The following is an 18,827-nucleotide window of genomic DNA, read 5'->3' as shown; positions in this document are numbered from 1 at the left end:
AATTAAAATAATTATCTCTAAATGGAGTAAGTTATGATATGACATTGATTCAACTTTATTGGTTGGATAATTCAAACAGATATTGAAAAGTTCAATTTATTTTGCTTTCATTCCACACAGCGCAAAAAATTTCGGGTAGTTTTCGATCATGGAGCAGCTGAAATTACTTCAATCAATATTTTTGTTCAATTATTGGAAAATGCAAGTTCCAGTTGCGTATTCTGAAATTGTATTATTAATAGCCACATACTCTACGTCATCAATTTTTCCATGGGAATCGGAAGATGTGTCTGGCAAAATGTACATCTGTAGACAATATTCGCCACCCAATCCATTTGGTTCACCGGTATTCCATTTGTAGCCGCTTTTGTAGTGAAGTGTATCATCTTGGAATTCATAATCCTAAAAAAGTTGAATAAGTTTAACAATTTACAATGCTCTAATTTCAGCCATAAAACTCTTCATATCCAACGCAGAAACTTGAAATTTTGAAAAATGAACACTCCTTTATAGGAAAAAACGCTCAGCGGACCAAATAACTTCCAAAACTCGCTAAACTGAGTATCTTCCTTCTGGCGTATCTCGAAAAATACAAGTCTGAAAAACAATTGCTCAACTAACAAAATGATCATAAATATTTTTTCTTTCTATTTCATTAATTTTTATTTCAATACATCAACTATTTGCAGAGTTGCACAGAGTCAAAGCCATTATTCCAAAATTCACAGAAAATTTTGAGAACTCTTTTGTTGTACCCTTTATAACTCAACTTCCATTAAATTTCAGAAGATAAATTTTGTTGAGTAGTAAGTGAAAAATATTTTCCCACATTTTACCAGTTTCAAGTTTTCGGATATTTTCATGTTCCGCCAAGTTACAGACCGTTTTTCAAAAAAATCCAATTTCGCTTATAAAAATCTTCATATTCAACGTATCGACTTGAAATTTTGAAAAATGATCATTTTTTTGATGTCTCTACAATGTCCTAAAAAATCTTTCAAAAAACACTGTCTATCTCCAAAATCGTCATTCGCTCCGAAAAATGAAATCGGACTTTTGCTTTTCGAGAAATGGGCAAAAAAATCGAATTGCGATTTTTGGGTCGAAAAAAATATTTTTAGAAAGCTGAGAACACGCTATTTACGAATTTCATGTTCATTTTGAGTGATTTCTTCTCTTAAACGACCTAAAAATTAAACAAAAAGAACATAATTTTTATTCTCACGTGAAATTTTTGGTAATTTTCTCAGTGTTTCAATTGTTTTAATGCAAATTTTAAAAAATTTCACGAGAAAACTGTTTGATATTCAGTTGAAGAACTTTTGGATTGTTCCATAAATGAGCCGGATTTTTTAGAGACATTTTTAAACATGGAACGAAAATATTTCATTTTTGGAAAACGAGTTCGACAGTCGAAACTGCTAGCTGGTATATAAATTATGCGTTACCTCAATCGAGCTACAGTTTTGGCTTGTTTCACACTTTGAATTTCGCTTGCCATCCACCCAAACAGCCACTTCGTTATATTTTTGAAACTGCTTTTTCAAGATTGTTGCAAGCTCTAAACACATATTACAAAGTGTACAAACCAAGGTCAAATAGATTACCAGCAACAAAAATCCTTTCAGATTCCAGACCTCTTAGCTTAAGGCCATCCCTTTGACATCCAAGTTGAGCTCCTTGATGAGTAAACTTGTTTGCTTGATATTGTATCTGTGAATATATCAAATTATTTTATTCGCTTCAGACAAATATCAACCATGAGGCAGACGGAATCATTGTACCGTAAGAAATACTTCAATCCAGTTCCGCAAGTTTTCAGATTTATGTTTGGAGATGGACACGTCTCTATGGGCTCGGTCAGTGAAAAATTTGATAAACTTCTCTAGAATCAAAATTAAGAGCAATTGGAATAACCGATCAAACCTTCAAGGCCACATAGTTAGATGTGTTCCCCTGAGTAACCATTGATACAGAGCCCCACTCACAAAGATAACACGACTCATTCGGTTTCCAGAATGCTACCTGCAAATTTGACAAAAATTTTCACAAGAAATAGCATTTTGAAGTTATCATAAACTCCGTTGGAAATGAGATGAATGAACAAACATTTCTCAAAGTTACAATGAAAAATTTGTGAATTTGATTGTATTAATAAATGAATATTGATAATAGTCATGTCAAAAGCTGTGGAACTTGTCTGACAATTCTCAAGTTTTCCGCAAATAACAGTACACGACGTGATATTAATTGGCATTTCAAGCTTTTGACAAGCTGAATGCACCGTAGTAGATCCATGAAAAAGAGTCATTTTTGATTCATTTGAAATAACTGGGAACATATTCTGAATTTCCTGTGGTAACGAGATATTCAAAATGAAAAATCGCCTGAGCAGAGAGATATCCCAGAAAGCCAAAGAATCCTGTATAGGAAACACATTCTTAGAAAACTGAACTGAATAACTTCGACAACTCTTCCCACCAAGAAGCTTCTCCATTTAATTTCTCAAACTCCATGGACACTACAACAACCACTGCGTAAATGTAACATAAAATAGAACATTTGGGAGTTGTGTTCGAGATTTTATACTTGAGATTTTAAACAGAAAAAAAGTTTATATTCAACAATTAAAATTCAAATTCAAAAAAATCCAAGTAAATTTGTGGTCGTGAAGAAAAATGGGAGGGGTACTGTAGGATTACAGTAGCACTAAAACTATGTTTAGTTCATGAATAAATTTAACGAATACAATAATTCGAAATATTTGCGATTACATTTATATCAACTTATTTATAATTTTAACAAAATTAAATTAATTTCGCGTTAAGAAAAAAAATTGTATTACTAAAAATTTCCCAAAATACGTCACAGTTTGACAAGGAGTTAATGCAAAACTATTAGAGAGTGCAATACTGGAAGACACCGCGAGAATATTTTTTGATTAGCCGAAATTTTAAAAAATGTTTCCACTAATACTTATCAAACTAAAAAATGCATTGCTAATAACAGTTCACGATGCCGGTTTTCCACATAAAACCAACGTTCTGTTGTACAATTTGCGGTCACCGCACCTGTAAAATGCTGTATTGTTTTTAAAAATTAAGGCTTCGGATAGAATTTGGATTATTTTTTAAATTTGAAGGCTTTGGGACAATAACTTGATGGAAATTGCAGAATGTTTTTCATAACATACGCAGTGTCATCGACTTTTCCATGCATTTCTGATTTTATATCTGGTTCAATGTACAAGTAGAGACAAAATCGACGTCCTCCTATTCCGTTCGGTTCTCCATCGTCCCAGTTGTATCCAGCTTTAAAATGGAGAGTGTCGTCGTCAAAATATAGTCCCTGGACAATGTATTTTGTTGTTATTTTTTGTTTTAAGTTCTTTTTGTTCGGTAAACCTTTTTAATATCACAATCAGGAGCTGTTATATTTGAACAATTCACATTATGTTTGCCATCAATCCACATGCCCCATTTTTCAGAATCCTTCAACTTTTCTTTTTTGATTTCCACAGCTCGATGACTCTTTCCTCTTCCGATTCAAGGCCACTTAGGTTACCATTATAACGTATGTTGCTGCATAACCGAGCACCCCGTCCCTGAGTTAAATTTTGGATCTCACCGGTAGCCAGTTGCTCGTAGACTACCTGGAATTGATTATTCGTATAATCAATTAAATTCAACAACATGTTCCTGAAGCATGGTTTGTGGAAAGCAGTAGTCATGGGCTTTATTCTAAGGTAAAAGAAGCTCCATGAAAATATTAACGCTCATATAAACTGAATCGAGTGTATGACTAACTATATGGGGTGTACGGAGTATGACACCATAAAAATGAAGAAAAATATTTCTCGACATCACAGTAGTACTACAAATGAGCGCTACAATTCTTCAGTGCAGTTCCGCACACGTTTGTTTTAGAATTAAAAATAATACCTTCAAACAATAAGCTGCATTGTATCTCAAGGTGAACTTCCAGCCTTCCTCGCAGGTCTTCAGTGACAAATTTGGAGCTGGACAATTTTTAACAGGTTCTCCCAATAGTGGGTTTGGTGAGCTTCTCTGAAAAAACCGGTACAAGGAAATAAACATGTTGGCTTTAAAAAATCGTACCTTTAACGCCACATAGTTTAAACTAGTTTTGTCTTGAGAAACAGAAAACACAGATCCATAATCGCAAAGGTAGCAGGAGTTATCCGGTTTCCAAAAAGCTACCTATCAAACAAAATCTATTCATTACAAGTATAAAAACCAATTCTGAACCTGACAATTTTCGTATTTTCCGCAAATAACCGAGCATAGAGTTGAATTTATTTGTATGTTAAGATTCACGCATTCTGATTTGTTTTGCATTGACCCATGAAAAAGTGTCATTTCCGATGTTTCAGAAATACCTGATAAATAAACTCGAATATTCTCAGACAACCATTTCTCCATATCAGTATAATCACTTATGCTTGAACACTTAAACACCTGAACAATACATAGTAGAGAAAGAAAACTTCTAAGCATCCACATTGTTCAGAACAAAAATAGAGTTGTGGTTGGTGTCACTGCATACCAGATTTTATACAACTATGGCAACTTGAGGACCTTACTACATCAAACTGACACGAAATATTGGTTTGTCCAAAATAAATCAAGTGAGAAAAAACCAACAAAAAAGCATATAAGAACATCTAACTTTATCCAGCTTAAATTAATTTTCTTATCAATTTTAATACAAAATATATATTCTTCAAGGTATTTATTGCATTTAACTCATGTTTCAACACATATATGTAGACAAAGGTTATGTTGCCAGTTTTCCACATAAAGCCAGCTTTTTCAAGTAGATAGTAAGGTCATAACACCTGAAAGTTTCAATTTAACTCACTGTAGTTTTGTTTCCAACAAAAACTGGCAAGAAATAATTTTTACTACATCTTTTCTTCCATTGACAAACTCTGCCAAAAAATTTATAAATAAACATACATAGTATCATCAACCATCCCGTGATATTGCACATTTGGTGTGATGTACACGTAGGCACAACAAAATTTTCTTCCCGCTCCATTTGGTTCTCCAGTGGCCCATTTGTATCCAGCTTTGAAGTGTAGGGTAGTATCGCGAAACGAAAAGTTCTGGACGGACAATTTTCAATATAGTTGTTTTCATTGGGTTTTTTGCCAAACCTTTGTCAAATCACAACCTGTAGCAGTTGTAGGGCAACTTGATTGATGTTTACCATCAATCCACACACCCCATCTAGAATCTATTGATCTTTCATTTCTGATTGCAACAGCTTGATCTTCAATTACTAGAATATTATGTGATTCAATAAGTTTCCTTACCAACAACATATATCCTTTCTGCTTCAGACTCTAGTCCACTCAGTGTTGAATTTATATTTATGCAGAGTTGTTCTGCTTTTGCTTGAATAAAGTCCTGAAGCGCACCCGTAGCAAGTTCATCGTAAATTATCTGAAATATATTTCATTGGGACTACAATTATCTGTTTTTTTTTTAACTGTGATGAAAACCGCAGACAACATGCGCATATTTTCTGAATTATTTGAAATCGTTTTTTTTTATTCTGTTTTTAAATCCAAATAAAATTATTTTAAAAAGTGGTCTAGAAAATGAAAGACCAATGAACTTGGTTTTTTACTACAGAATCATTTCTGTGGAAGACAAATAACCCTCAAAGCCCATGTTATGCGGGTGGCCGAGCTTTTTTACCTTCTCGGCCGCTTAGTAAATATGAGATTTCTAGCGATTTAAGTGTCTACTTCATGTGAGATTTTCTGTATTTTTTACCGGTGCTGGGCATTATACAATTTCACTATACACTATACGGCATTATACAATTTCACTAAGTTACAGTCAGTATTTTTGAAAGGTATGTCTTAACTAGTACCTTCAGACAATATGACGCATTGTAACGCAAGGCAAACTTCCAACCTTTTGCGCAAGTTTTCAGTCTCAAATTTGGAGTTGGGCACGTACCAAGTGGCTCTCTTATAAATGGGTTTGGTGAGGATCTCTTAAAAATTAATTTAAAAAATGTTAGATATAAACCATAAATACCTTCAAAGCCACATAGTTTTTACTTGTTCTGATTCGAGACACCAAAGACACAGACCCATACTCGCAAAGATAGCATGTATTGTTTGGTATCCAAAATGCTACCTATCAGAAAGCATATTATCTTGAACAAATGTGTAGTTACTCGGCAATTCGCCTCGTACATTCCCCGCACTTTCTCGTACATTCCTCGCACATTCCCGTATATTTTCGTATATTGCGCTGAGAGACTACACGTTTCGAGAGACTCTAGAGAAGAAGTGGCTTGAAGAGAGGAGAGCGTGTGAATTTTCGAAAAAATTAATTTAATTTAATCCAATTTTTGCCTCTTTACTGTGAAACAACTTACAAATAATCTTAAAACTGATTTTTTCAAACATGAAAATATATCGTGAAGTATTGACAGTCGTAATTTATCTTGTTTCTACTAATGTTATGTTACAGCTGAATATTTAGTTTTGTCAAAGAAAGATATACAAAATTGTTTAAATTGTAAAATATTCGCTTGCAAAATTATGCTTTTGAAAAAATTAATTATATGTACATATTTAATTTTTGTATCGACATAGACAAAAAAAGTATTTGGTAATAGTAGTATTTTCAAATTTCTCCTATTTTCCTGAAGATCTACCGTATTTCCTCTATTGTCTTGCAGCCTTTATAAGTATTGCAAGCTCTAATAGTCTTACACCCCATTTTTGCCAGACCAGCAAAACTATGAGGAAACTTCAAAAAGTTTGTAATTATTTGGATAAGTTAAACTCAAAAGTGTTAAAATAGGTGATGAAGTATTGGAAAATAGTGAGTCTCTCGTGATTTAAACGGTATAAAGTTGACTTTTCAACAAAAATTGGTAACTTTTCCAAGGCTGCATCTTCAAAGATAAGTCTTGCAGTCTCTATTAGTCTTGCACCCATACGGACCAATTGAAAATTAGTCTTGCATGCAACACTAATAGAGGAAATACGGTATCTGTTTTTTCTTATAAAAATTATTAATATGAATGCAAAAATAAGACTTTCATGTTCTAAAACAAAACATATAATGAATTACACAAATTTTAAGTACCTCGTCCTACGGAAAACTCGTTATTCAGTGTTATTTTGGATGGAAACATTTTCGAGTCCAGTGGTATTTAGGTCCTTTTGTGAACACATGAGTACGTATTATTAAAAAACCTAAATTCTGGATTAATTTAATCATTTCTTTAAAACAAAACAACTAGGGTACTTTTGGAAACACGTAGTATCGCTAGGTGGAAAGTTGTTTTTCGGAATGAAAAAATGAGAATAACCTCAGTTTCTGATAATATACATATGGCGAAAAAGGAAAATATCGAATAATGTTCATGTTGGAATAATAGGTCTTTTCTGAAGCTATAATTTGTTAATGGATAAGCATGAATCGGTGTCTCAGGCACTTGCGTAGAGATGAGCGCACCAAACAGTCTTATTTAACTTTACTATTTATATATCGCGCGACTACCATAGCTCAACAGGTAAGATAATCATTCAGAAGTCACAACAAGCAGGTTCGACACTTATAGGAGGCAACGTACGAGGAAATACAGGGACATACGGGAATATTCGAGAAGTTGCGAGCGCCTAGCGGGCGCACGCGTTTTTTCTTTCGTTCCAACCTCCCCATTCGTACATTCTTCGCACATTCCCGTACATTCCCCGCATATTCTCGTACTTCAGCGGTGTAATCCGATTTTCGAGAATGTGCGGGGAATGTACGAGAATATGCGTCAGATGTACGAGGTGATTTGCCGAGATAATACTCAACCTGACAAGTTTGGAACTTTCCACAAATTACAGTACATGCAGTTGAATTCACTTTCATAGTAAGACACTCCGATATGTTTTGCATGGAACCGCGAAAAAATGTCATTTGCGATGGAGTAGAAATATTTGGAAGAGAATTTAGAATATTTGTTGGTAGCCAAATATTCATATTTGTCATATCACCTAAACATTGAACTACACACAATAATGAAAGAGTCACTCGTAGCATCCGCATTCTTTGCATTGAAAAAGAAATATTGTGTCTAGAGTTTTTGCACCGCTGCAAAAACTATAGCTATGGAAACTTCTAAGGCTCTATTAATTTAAGATGACACTCAAAATGACGTTTTCAATAGTGAATTTAAGTTCTAGGCCCATTAACTAGACCAAATGAGATGAAATGTATTTTTTAAGAAATTGCTGATAATTATGCAAGTTTTAAGAAACTCTGTACCACAATATTTTTTATTTATTTTGTCGCCCGAGAAACTAAAGTTACAAAGCCATATTCTCAAAGATAGCTATAGCATGAGTTATTTCGTATCCAAAAAAATTGAATTTTTACAGACCTTTCCCAATTTGTCAATTTTCAAACACTTGAAAACTGTTGATATGTATGTTAATTAAATTTTATTTTTCGAAGATAAAAAATAAATATTGTAATGTTCAATTATGATTTTTATTATCTTTCAATAGCTTCAGTAACAATTTGAGTCGCCTTCTTTCCACATAAAACTAGCTTTTTGAGGAAGTAGGTATGTTCTTCGCATCTGAAAAATATAATTTTGAGAAATAAACGTTCAATTTCGGTGGCAAGTTGGCTAGTTAATTGTTGCTGTACTCTTATTACATCCAATTATGTAGAGTTCAAGGCAAAACCACGCTTGTTCGAGGATTCTAGATTTGCTTCAAGACAAAGTCATGATTACAATCTTCTCACTTACCCGGCGTCGTCCAGAGTCCCATTACGAGAGTCGCCCGAATCAGTAGGAAGGCTCATATAGACACAATTTTGATTTCCATTATATCCGTTTGGTTCGCCCTCATTCCATATGTAACCATCTTTGTGATATAGAGTGGCATCAGTAAAGTTAAATCCCTTAACAAAAAGTTTTTAATCTTTAGAACTTCACAATCAGTAGTTTTATGTTTAGAAACAAATACATCTGGTGATATAAATACGGAAAAATAAATTTACCTCCATTAAGTTGCATGTTTCATTTTTTTGCATATTGCAAGGTTTATTTCTCATCCCATCAATCCAAACACCCCATCCCCATTTTTCTTGTTTCGATTTATTTAACGAGTTCCAAATTGTCATCGCTTATCCTTAAAATCGTGATACTTCTACGTTATTCTGAAAACAGTGTTCACCAAAAACATAGAGCCGTTCCCTATCTGATTCCAGGCCGCTGATATTGGAATTATTGTTCAAGCATAGCTGGACGCCTTCCGATTGAGTTATGTTTTGGAATTGATCACCGTTAATGACCTGGAAAGACAGTAACTATTTAACAGATCAATAATAGTCAATTGGAAATGCGTCACAACTGGTTCGTGTTGGATTTCGATCATCTTCTATCACATTCCATGTTTCTATAAAATTTTAAACAAAAGCAGCTCCTCAAATGTCAAATGAAATGTAATTATGAATAATACATACCTTCAGACAATAGTACGCATTGTATCGCAAAAACAATTTCCATCCTTCCTCACATTGACTTAATGTAATGCTTGGAGCAGGGCATTTGTCAATGGGTTCTCTCAAAATAGTACTTGAAGAATTTCTCTGAAAAATTTAGTCATTTGCGAACAATCACAAGTTGAAAATCACTTTTAATGCCACAACGTTGTCATTTGTTTTCTCTTGCACGACCATAGTTACAGATCCATACTCACATATATCACAAAACATTGCTGATGTCCAGAGAGCAACCTGCCAAACATAATACAAGAGTTTTAGAAATAAATAACTAACTTGGCAAGCTTCGAGCTTTCCACATATGACAGTGCAGAGCGTCGAATTTATAGTTGCATTCACTTTCCGGCATTCCGACTTTGTTTCTATTCTTCCATGAAAAAGGGTCATTCCAGACGCTTCACTGATATTTGAGGGAAAGACCAAAATGTTATTTTCTAGTGCAACGTTTAAAATGTCTAAATCGGTTAAGCATGAAATGGAATAGAAGCATATAAGAAAAACATAAAGCGTCCACATATTTGGAGTAAGGAAATCGTTGTGCTCGGAGTTTTACAAGCCAGAAAAATGAAACTATGGCAACTTAAGTGGACATTAAAAGTACATAAAATATTACTGACTTCAAGAATTTAAGTTTTTGGACTCAAAAGTGACGTCAAATATGATACAGTATTTTTAAAATTAAGTAATGTTTTTTTTTATATATACATTTTCAAGAAGGTCATCACAATTTGGGAAATCATGAAAATAGATTACTTTGTGATTTTCTATCAACGATGCCCCACTACAAAACTCATTTCACACTAGAACACTATCAACAAAAAGTGCAAAGAAACCTTTATTTGTTTGATTTGCTGATTAAATTAAATTTATAAATAATGATAAGAAAGTTTGGTCGCTCCGGGCGGCTGCCTATAAAACCCCTAAAAACTGTTATTCTGCGGTTTTGTCTTGGTTTTGTTTTTGTTTTACAAATATTTATTGTTAGATACTTTCCTAAACTATCTTAGTTGGCGTCAGAAGAAGCAGGGATGTTGATTACGCACTCGCCATATTCTGGTTTTCTCACCACAAAATTGTTTTTTATTAAAAAAAAACAATTAATTGTGTGCACTTCGGATTATTGGCACTTTTGAATTTCAGGGTAAAAATGGGTCAATGGAAGGTGATGATCCTAATCTGCTTATATGGAGCTGTCAAGGAATTCCGTCCGACTGAACCATACATGTACGAGTATCAGCACACTGTGCTCAATATCAGTGAGCACACTCTCAACAGTGAGGTATTTCGAACTATATCAAACTGAAATGACATCCAGTTTTCAAAGGTTTACCCCATTTGGACATACAGTTACTTGGTTGCATTAATACCATCATTTTTGCTGACAGATGTGCTTTTGTACAAGCCAATACTGATCATTGAGGCTTTATCATATTTTGCTTGCTGGATGATTTTTGTATTTGGAAGGTCTGTGTGGTGTATGCAGGTGAGCAAATCTTTTAAAATACGAAGTTAATCAGCTCATTGCAGCTTCTGGAATTGTTTTACGGATGGGCGACGGCTACGGAAATAGCGTATTTCGCATATATTTATGTAAAAGTTCCAAAGGAAGATTATAAGTCGTGAGTATTGTTTATTGATTCATTGAGTTATCGTTAAATAGTGAGCACATATGTTTTTTTTGCCATTTTGAATTTTTGAAAAATCAAATTCAAATTAAATCTACATACAGAGGTTTTTGATCGCTGAATTCGTAGTTTTCCCATAAAGATGTTGGAAAATTTTCCACCCCTTACAATCAAGTAGTACATAACACTTGTTGTTGTTCTCGTATTCAGAGCCATATATTTACATTTTGCACAGTTGCTAAAACTTTATACATATTTCATTTGTACGTGAAAAAATAATTCGAAAAATAAAATTAAGCAGCTTTCTTTCCACATAGAACCAGCTTCTTCCACAACATTGTGTAGTCTTCACATCTGTAAGCAGAAAAAACTTGATGATGTATTATAGGACAGAGAAAAGAGTAACTTCAAGGATTTCGTTGATTTGTCGGTTTTTAAAGATAAAATATAACTTTTTTTTTGAAATTTACTACAAAATGTTTTCCTTCTTTGGAAAACCGGAAACCAATAATTTAAGAGGTTTTAGATCTTTTAAAACAATAAACTTGCAGCAACGTTCCACTTCCATACCCTGAGCCTAAAACTAATCCAGTCTCATTAGCCGCAGTTTCGGGACGAATTATTAACTGGATGCAGTTATTCCCCGAATCAGAAGTGCTGCCTGGTGCACCATTATACCACTTGTATCCAGTTTTTAATTGAAGAGTCGAATCTTTGAACGAAAATCCCTAAACTAGCATTAGTTTTAATCGATATCAACTAAAACAACAATACCTCCATTGAGCTACAATTCTGACTAGTATTGTTATAACAGCTTGGATATCTTTCACCGTCAATCCAGACTCCCCACCAATCCAAGTTCTTTTCACCAGTTCTGGTTTTGTTTCTCAAGTTCCAAGCTGCATCTGTGATTTTTTTTTATGATAGCCTAATTGTAAGAGAACTAATGCAAATACCAGTAACATATAGTCGTTCCGCTTCAGATTCTAGTCCGCTAAGCATTGAGTTGTAAGAACCACATAAGGCAATAGCATTGGATCGGTTGAAATTTGCAAATGCTGTTAAGTTTAGCAGCTAAAATAGTAGTTTGTATTAACTTTTAGCTTAAAAGGAAATAGTCCAATGCAAACCTTAAGACAATAAAATGCCTTCTGGCGGAAGAAAAACTTCCACCCAGGTTCGCATGTTTTCAGCGTGAAATTATAAGTAGGGCAGGTTTGCTTGTCTATGGAGATAGATGGATCAGTTCTCTGAAGTAAAACTCACTATTTTTTCTATTTCAAGTGTGCCTTACTTTCACAGCAACATAATCACTTGTTAGATTACTCCGGGTTACCATTGTTACAGATCCATATTCGCAAAAGTTGCAAGAGGTATTTGTTGGCTTCCAGTAAGCAACCTGTTCAGTTTTGATCTTCTTAGATTTGCTCTCAAATTTCAAATGATTTACCTGACAAGCAACTGATTTTCCGCAAATAAGTGCACACACAGTTGCATTGACTGGCGTAGAAAAAATTTGAGCATTCAATTTTGTTTTGTATTGTTCCATGGAAAAAGTTCATGGCACTCTTTTGCGTGTTATTTGTTAACAAAGACTGGATTTCGGGAGTCAATGAGATGTTGAGAGATACTATTGAGGTGAAGCATAATTTTATAAGAAATAAAAATGTGCTGCAAATGAGCACAAGCATTTTGAGAAAATAAAGCAAATTTCCACACCAAAGAAAAATCTGACACAGTGGGCACTTCCATATATCAAATTGACATGGCTAATGAACCGGCGAGAAAAGTATTTGATCATGTGATGCCCTCAGTGCATTTTTTGGATTTGTTTCAATATTAAAAACCTTTCTCATAAAAAATGGTCTTAAAAAAATGTTGAATTATGTGCGCATGGAATTTAAGGAAACTTATAATTCAGCGGTTACGTAGTCAGAGAAGTTTGGAAAAACAATCTGTAGTTCATACTCATAATATTTTTGTACCATCATTGATAATAAGTTTTGTCTCTAACTTGAAATGTTAAAAAAAACAGAAAAGTTTTCAGAACTATCTATATGTGACGTAACGTATGTAAACATTTATTTTCTGTTTAAACACCATTATGAATAGATAAATAAACCACCAAGTTTTTGCCAAGTTCGTGATCAATTCAGTTTGCTTTTCGTCCACTTGGCTAATTTTCCGCATAGAACTAGTTTCTTTAAATATTTTTCTTCTGCTGATAGTGAGCACCTGAAATTCTAGAAATTAAAATAGTTTTACTTTTTCGAATGACATACGGTACGTCATCAAGCGTTCCATGATTGTGTGCAGTGGAAACATTGCCAATCCTTAAAACGATGCATTTCTGGGTTCCGTTTTTATTGTTTGGTTCGCCTTCGCTAAATAGGTATCCTGATTTAGAAACTAATGTTTTATCATTAAATTTAAATCCCTGAAAACTTAAATTCAAAAAAAAACTATTTTATTAAATACCTTCAGTGAATTGCATTGAGTTAACTCACTAGGTCCACACTTCGTTTTTCTTGTTCCATCAAACCAAACTCCCCACTGCTCCGATTTACTGACGTTGTTTTTTTGCGAAAATGCTTTATCTTCAAAACAATTTTTGAGGGGCATTTTTAATGTGTTTCGATATTTTTTATGGATTTTTTTCAAATTCAATTTTAACACTTTATAACATTAATGAACCCACCAATAATATAAGTCAATTCTGCTATAGTTTCAGCTCCACTAATTTTGGAATTATGTTCATTGCACAAACCGACAGCCGTTTTTTGGTCGAAAGTGTCAAGTGTTTTATTAATTGGTTTATTGACTAGCTGAAATTTCGGAATTTAGAAACATCATTAAAAATGTCTTTGTGTATGTCTAGAAGCCGACTACATACCTGCCCGGTGCCGATACAAATACAATTCTACTTATAATTTTCCTGCTACATGGTCAACAATCTAACGAATTAAAATGTAAAAATAGAAATTTGGAATATCAACAAGTGTGCAAAAACACCAGAACTAAGATTTATAACTTGTTAGTTATAAATCTTAGTTCTGGTGTTTGCACACCTGTTGATATTCCAAATTTCTAAGAAAACAAAACAATAGAATAGAGAACAAATGATCACAGTCTGCACATTTGAAAATTAAATTTTCAGAAAAATCACAAAATTTATTAAGACACAAACCTTCAGGCACCAAAAGGCAGCAGGCCGCCGGAAAAGTTCCCATCCTGTTTCACATGGTCTCAGTGAAATATTTGGGGTTAAGCATGTTTGGATGGGTTGACCCAGTGGTAAATACGCAGCCGTTATCTGCAGATTAATCGATATAACTTTTCCTTCAAAAGCAAAATAACGGGAAACTGTAAAACCCCCTCTAATAATGTTAAACCAACTATTATATACATTAACTATTATAATTAACTATTATAATGAATGTCGTGTGGTTCCTGTATAACGTTTAGTACTGGACGTGACTGTACGAGAACTCGTACCCTTCCTTCCCCGCCATTCCCAATCCATGACTTTATTTATCCTATAATAAAGTAATGGCCCAGCCAGCCATGAAAGAGTTTAGGGACTTTGCAGCGGATGTCGAATGCGATAGACACATACACTAGTTACAAGTTTTTTACATTGCCATTTTGAAACACTTGGAGAATATAAATTCACGAACTGTGGGTGTTAATCAATTTTTTGGTATTGAACTTACTTTCAAAGCTACATAACTGGATACAGTTTTCTGCGTGATCATCTTTACTGAGCCGAATTCACAAAGATAACATAAGTTTTGAGATATCCAGTAAGCAACCTGAAACTTGTCTATAAAATTTATCTGCGCTAACAAGTGTTTCGACACCTGGCAGCTATCAAGTCTTCCACATATCACTGCGCAAATAGTAGAGGAAGTGTTCACTTCGAGTTTCAAGCATTCTGACTTATTATGTGAAACAAATCCTGAGAATAAAGTCATATTTGCTTGCTCCGATGTGTTCATCTGGGCTGTCAGAATACTATTTGAAATAGCGATATTGAGAATTATGAGCTGGCTTGAAGAGCTTATGGGAAATGTTAAAATAAATAGGTATTGAATCATAAACATTTTACAAACAGGAAAAGTTTATGAAACTTTTAAAGAAATTGAGCCGACAAACACAACAACACAAGTCTAGCTCCATGGAAACATCAAGTATCTCGTTGAACATTATGTTCGCATTCTCTGAAAAGCCACTCAAGGAAGTGAGCATTCAAGTGGGACGAAGTTCCTAGTTTTCAAAAAATGAGAGACAGAATGTTGTTTAAAAATTACGAAAAAGCTATAAGGCATGTAGGCATACAAAACATGCTAGAAATTATGAGAAAATAAAACAGAATTTATGCAAAACCTTTTTTAGAAATTTTTTTCGCATTTCAGAGCTACAGCGTACACCCGAGCTGCTCTCCTAGTTGGAAGATTTCTTGCCTATACATTGGCTCAACTTCTTATTGGACTCAACTGGGCCGACTACATGACACTGAATATTATCAATTTGGTTTCAATGACCTTTGCAGTATTTTTGGCCGCCATCCTTCCCCATGTGCCATGGAGAAATGCTTATCAGAAGAAACTTGAAGATAAAAAATCTGTTACTGATTTGGAGAGTCTAGTCAGTGAAGCTAAGTATTCGGATTATTTGAAACTATTTTTCGTGGAGCTCCATCAGAATCTATACACAATTTATAAAAACCCATTGGTGTTGAAGTGGTCCATTTGGTCAGCACTTTCGAGTTGCATTTTCTACCAGGTGAGATATTAGCATTGTAACAATTCATAGCAAGTTTGTTTTTGCAACAAAATGTTTGCAACCGGAGCATTTCAAATTTGTGAATCACTTCCAAAATTTCAGATTATCAACTACACTCAAACATTATGGGGAACTCTTCCTGAAAAAGAAAATAAATATAATGGTATCCCTGAAGCTTTGGTTCCATTGCTCGGAATCCCTGCAGACCTTATCACCCGACAGATGAATGTAAATTGGAATAGATGGGGAGATGCTCTAATATCAGTTGGCTCCCTGCTACAAGCTGGTCTCTTGTTCTGGATGTCACAGTCTCATGAAATCATAATTTTGTACATTTGTTATATAATCTATCGAGTTATCTATCAGTTAACCACTACAATTGCTCAATCAACACTTGCACTCACACTTGATTCACGGTTGTTCGGGTTATTGTTCGGAATCAATACATTTGTAGCATTGGCTCTACAATCAATACTTACAGCAATAGTGATAGATGCGGAGAAGCTGGCTATTCGAGCACAGGTGGACTTCCATCTCAATAAAAACATTTTATTCGGTTCATTTTCAGTTTGTGGTGTATTCCGGGTATCATATTGTGGTTGCTACTCTTTTTGGCATAATTTTTGGAATTTGGGCGATTAGGACAATTTGGAGGAAACGATCTCACTGAATTTCATACTTTAATAAAACAATTATTATTTTCTATTCAGTTTAAACATTTCTAATAAAACATGCCATTTTTAGCCGGAGCATAATTGAAGAACGGATCGTCCTTTATTCAATTTTTACTTAAAAAATCGATTGCCAATTTTCATAGATCAAAAATTATTTTCGAGTTATATTTGATCTACCGTAAACGACATGGCGGGAATTTCCTTTTTGGTGTTTGCCCTGAAGAGGTACTCTGCTCTTGCGATTTTCAGGTTATGTTACTTTTCCAACGTTTTTTTCTCCGTTTTTGTGGTTAAACTTTGATTTTTTTTTTCCAGAATTCGGCAGAGCAATGGGGAATGCTGGAAAAGGGAAAAGACCAACAGAATATGTAAGCTTACCTGATTATTTTTCAAAAATTTCCAATAAAAAACCTTTTCAGAATGTCGAAGAAGATGAATTCGCGCCACGTCATCAACGAGAGGTGGATCCGGAGCAAGAAGCACAGAGACAGCAAGTACTTGGCGACCGGCAGCGTCGTATGGACAGAGTGGCGGAGCCACACTGGGTGCACCGAATGGAGGTATGTTAATTTTTTAAAGTTTTTTTCTGGTATAATGCGAAAAATAATTTTGTGGTATGGCCGTGAAAAGAGTAAACTCGGTAATTTTCTCAAAAGTTGCATCTGTAGAGAAACTGATATGCTTCTAACTTGTAATTTTCCTCGTAGAACAAAGAACCTCCCTGGCGTCCCTGCTTACAAGCCGTGAAACGCGTTTGCTTGGTAGGCTGGCAGACGGGAGGTAGACACAAATGACTTGAAACTTGCTGGTCTACTATGGAATATTCACTTTTCTAATAAGTGTTTCATAAACTTTCCTGAATAAAAAATAAAAAGTTTAGTATTGGCCAACTAAAATATGTTTTCCAACTTATTATATTGATTCTGAGAATTGTTTCAGCTTGAACCCACCGTATCCCACTGGCTCGACCGCAAACCTTTAATGTACGACTTCCAATTCCCGTGTATCCTGCAAATCTGCCTGGTCCCCAACGCCAAGAAGAAGTTGATCGATTTCGAAGGAATTTGTTACATACTCTACGGCCATTTGAGATGTCCCACAGAGGAGTGCTTTTTCAAGGATTTTCAGCCATTCGAGATTTCTCTTTCTCGCCGGAACGTGAAGATCAACCGAGACCGGCTCGAGTCAAAGTAAAATCTACGGATGCGGATTCTGATTATGTGACTGATGACAAAACTGGAACTGCAAATATTGAAAAACCGCCAAAAAACAATTTGAAGCGCAAGAACAATAGAAAAGACGATGACGAGGAGGATGGTCCCAGTGCGAAAATCCCGTCAATCTCCACAGGCCGGCCAACTGTAGCCTAAATTTTGTATATTTTATAATACTTGACTCTTCCTTCCTCGAACGTATTCTCATCATCCATTTTTAACTTCACATTGTGCTGTGACATTTACCATTATTCAAATTTGAAGCTTATTTAATTTGTCATGTAATGTTCCCATTCCTCTTTGTAGCTTTAAAAGTGAAACGTTTCAACAGTCTAATCTAATTGTCAAGCATATTCTAAATGTCTTTCGTTTCACTGAGCACAAAGGATTAATGGCGAAGTTATTGAAGAAGTTGCAACTTCGAAGCTCTAAAATCTGGCCCGCGTATTTTTTTTTCATTGGTGAACTAAAATTAAAAACAGAATTTCGAAAAATATGACATACAAATTGCAAAAGGGCATTTCAAGTTTTTCTTTTTTTTGGAATTTAAGATTGGAAGACTGATTATTATTAAATGGGTAGAAGCAATTATTTTTTCTTTTGAAATAAAATTAAAATGCCCAAAAAACTGGATTTCATACTGATACATCTCAAAGAACTCTCAACATTTCAAATAGAAAGGGTTTTTTATTAAATTTCGTTTAATCTGCATATTCTGATAATTCATTAGTTGATAGTTGATATAGTTGATAGTCCAGTGAAAAGAGCGGGGGAGATAAGTTTGAGATTTTAGCTGATTGTTTAAAGCATTGTAATATGAATACACCAAATGGCCAGTAAAAATTTGTTATCAATCACAATGATACCCCAAAAATTTTGAACACGTGAAGTGAGATACGCCATTAGTGCTTCCGGACAAATAGGAATGATGACACGTTGCTTTAATTTTTATTCATAACTTTAACATAA

At 34.4% G+C, this 18,827-nt stretch overlaps 6 protein-coding genes across 6 annotated transcripts; 2 read left to right on the top strand and 4 right to left on the bottom strand.

Moving 5' to 3' along the window:
* Positions 1-44: 44 nt before the first annotated feature.
* On the bottom strand, positions 45-2,032 carry C50E3.15 (C-type lectin domain-containing protein). The gene is made up of 6 exons (NM_001038380.3): positions 1,927-2,032; positions 1,760-1,885; positions 1,608-1,713; positions 1,449-1,561; positions 251-402; positions 45-157 (listed from the first exon to the last, which is right to left on the bottom strand). Exons 1-6 carry the CDS (start codon positions 1,966-1,968, stop codon positions 97-99), a joined length of 600 nt encoding a protein of 199 aa, NP_001033469.2. The 5' UTR covers positions 1,969-2,032; the 3' UTR covers positions 45-96.
* A 2,765-nt stretch (positions 2,033-4,797) lies between these two features.
* Positions 4,798-8,102, bottom strand: clec-215 (PAN-3 domain-containing protein; the record flags this gene model as incomplete). The annotated part of the gene is made up of 7 exons (NM_001356706.1): positions 4,798-4,858; positions 4,980-5,128; positions 5,180-5,304; positions 5,339-5,468; positions 5,905-6,030; positions 6,075-6,176; positions 7,860-8,102. The coding sequence occupies 7 exons, from the start codon at positions 8,100-8,102 to the stop codon at positions 4,798-4,800; spliced, it is 936 nt and encodes a 311-aa protein (NP_001343644.1).
* A 438-nt stretch (positions 8,103-8,540) lies between these two features.
* clec-214 (C-type lectin domain-containing protein) lies at positions 8,541-10,076 on the bottom strand (the record flags this gene model as incomplete). Its single annotated transcript, NM_001356705.1, has 7 exons — positions 8,541-8,628; positions 8,803-8,957; positions 9,057-9,181; positions 9,233-9,350; positions 9,522-9,647; positions 9,693-9,794; positions 9,837-10,076. The coding sequence occupies 7 exons, from the start codon at positions 10,074-10,076 to the stop codon at positions 8,541-8,543; spliced, it is 954 nt and encodes a 317-aa protein (NP_001343641.1).
* Positions 10,077-10,697: 621 nt separating this feature from the next.
* folt-3 (Folate-like transporter 3) lies at positions 10,698-16,711 on the top strand. Its single transcript, NM_001047632.4, has 6 exons — positions 10,698-10,839; positions 10,885-11,043; positions 11,088-11,179; positions 15,601-15,970; positions 16,073-16,492; positions 16,539-16,711. The coding sequence occupies exons 1-6, from the start codon at positions 10,708-10,710 to the stop codon at positions 16,638-16,640; spliced, it is 1,275 nt and encodes a 424-aa protein (NP_001041097.2). The 5' UTR covers positions 10,698-10,707; the 3' UTR covers positions 16,641-16,711.
* clec-213 (C-type LECtin) lies at positions 13,235-15,288 on the bottom strand (the record flags this gene model as incomplete). The annotated part of the gene is made up of 7 exons (NM_001356704.1): positions 13,235-13,420; positions 13,473-13,622; positions 13,664-13,782; positions 13,884-14,010; positions 14,373-14,498; positions 14,899-14,997; positions 15,046-15,288. 7 exons carry the CDS (start codon positions 15,286-15,288, stop codon positions 13,235-13,237), a joined length of 1,050 nt encoding a protein of 349 aa, NP_001343642.1.
* A 248-nt stretch (positions 16,712-16,959) lies between the features above and the next one.
* Positions 16,960-18,190, top strand: C50E3.11 (uncharacterized protein). Its single transcript, NM_072563.6, has 3 exons — positions 16,960-17,012; positions 17,064-17,204; positions 17,584-18,190. The coding sequence occupies exons 1-3, from the start codon at positions 16,974-16,976 to the stop codon at positions 17,836-17,838; spliced, it is 435 nt and encodes a 144-aa protein (NP_504964.2). The 5' UTR covers positions 16,960-16,973; the 3' UTR covers positions 17,839-18,190.
* The last annotated feature ends 637 nt before the right edge of the window (positions 18,191-18,827 follow it).

The sequence above is a fragment of the Caenorhabditis elegans genome, chromosome V (genome assembly GCF_000002985.6).
Source record: "Caenorhabditis elegans chromosome V".
Classification (NCBI taxonomy): domain Eukaryota; kingdom Metazoa; phylum Nematoda; class Chromadorea; order Rhabditida; family Rhabditidae; genus Caenorhabditis; species Caenorhabditis elegans.
This window is presented reverse-complemented; position numbering and strand designations above follow the sequence as displayed.

Coding starts and splice junctions, on each gene's coding strand:
- folt-3 (NM_001047632.4), top strand. CDS start 10,708: ATGGGTCAATGGAAGGTGATGATCCTAATCTGCTTATATGGAGCTGTC. Junction 10,840..10,884: donor AGCACACTCTCAACAGTGAG/GTATTTCGAACT, acceptor CAGTTTTCAAAG/GTTTACCCCATTTGGACATA. Junction 11,044..11,087: donor GGTCTGTGTGGTGTATGCAG/GTGAGCAAATCT, acceptor AGCTCATTGCAG/CTTCTGGAATTGTTTTACGG.
- C50E3.11 (NM_072563.6), top strand. CDS start 16,974: ATGGGGAATGCTGGAAAAGGGAAAAGACCAACAGAATAT. Junction 17,013..17,063: donor GGAAAAGACCAACAGAATAT/GTAAGCTTACCT, acceptor AAACCTTTTCAG/AATGTCGAAGAAGATGAATT. Junction 17,205..17,583: donor ACTGGGTGCACCGAATGGAG/GTATGTTAATTT, acceptor GAATTGTTTCAG/CTTGAACCCACCGTATCCCA.
- C50E3.15 (NM_001038380.3), bottom strand. CDS start 1,968: ATGGTTACTCAGGGGAACACATCTAACTATGTGGCCTTGAAG. Junction 1,886..1,926: donor CTAACTATGTGGCCTTGAAG/GTTTGATCGGTT, acceptor TTTTGATTCTAG/AGAAGTTTATCAAATTTTTC. Junction 403..1,448: donor AAAACTGTAGCTCGATTGAG/GTAACGCATAAT, acceptor CAACTTTTTTAG/GATTATGAATTCCAAGATGA.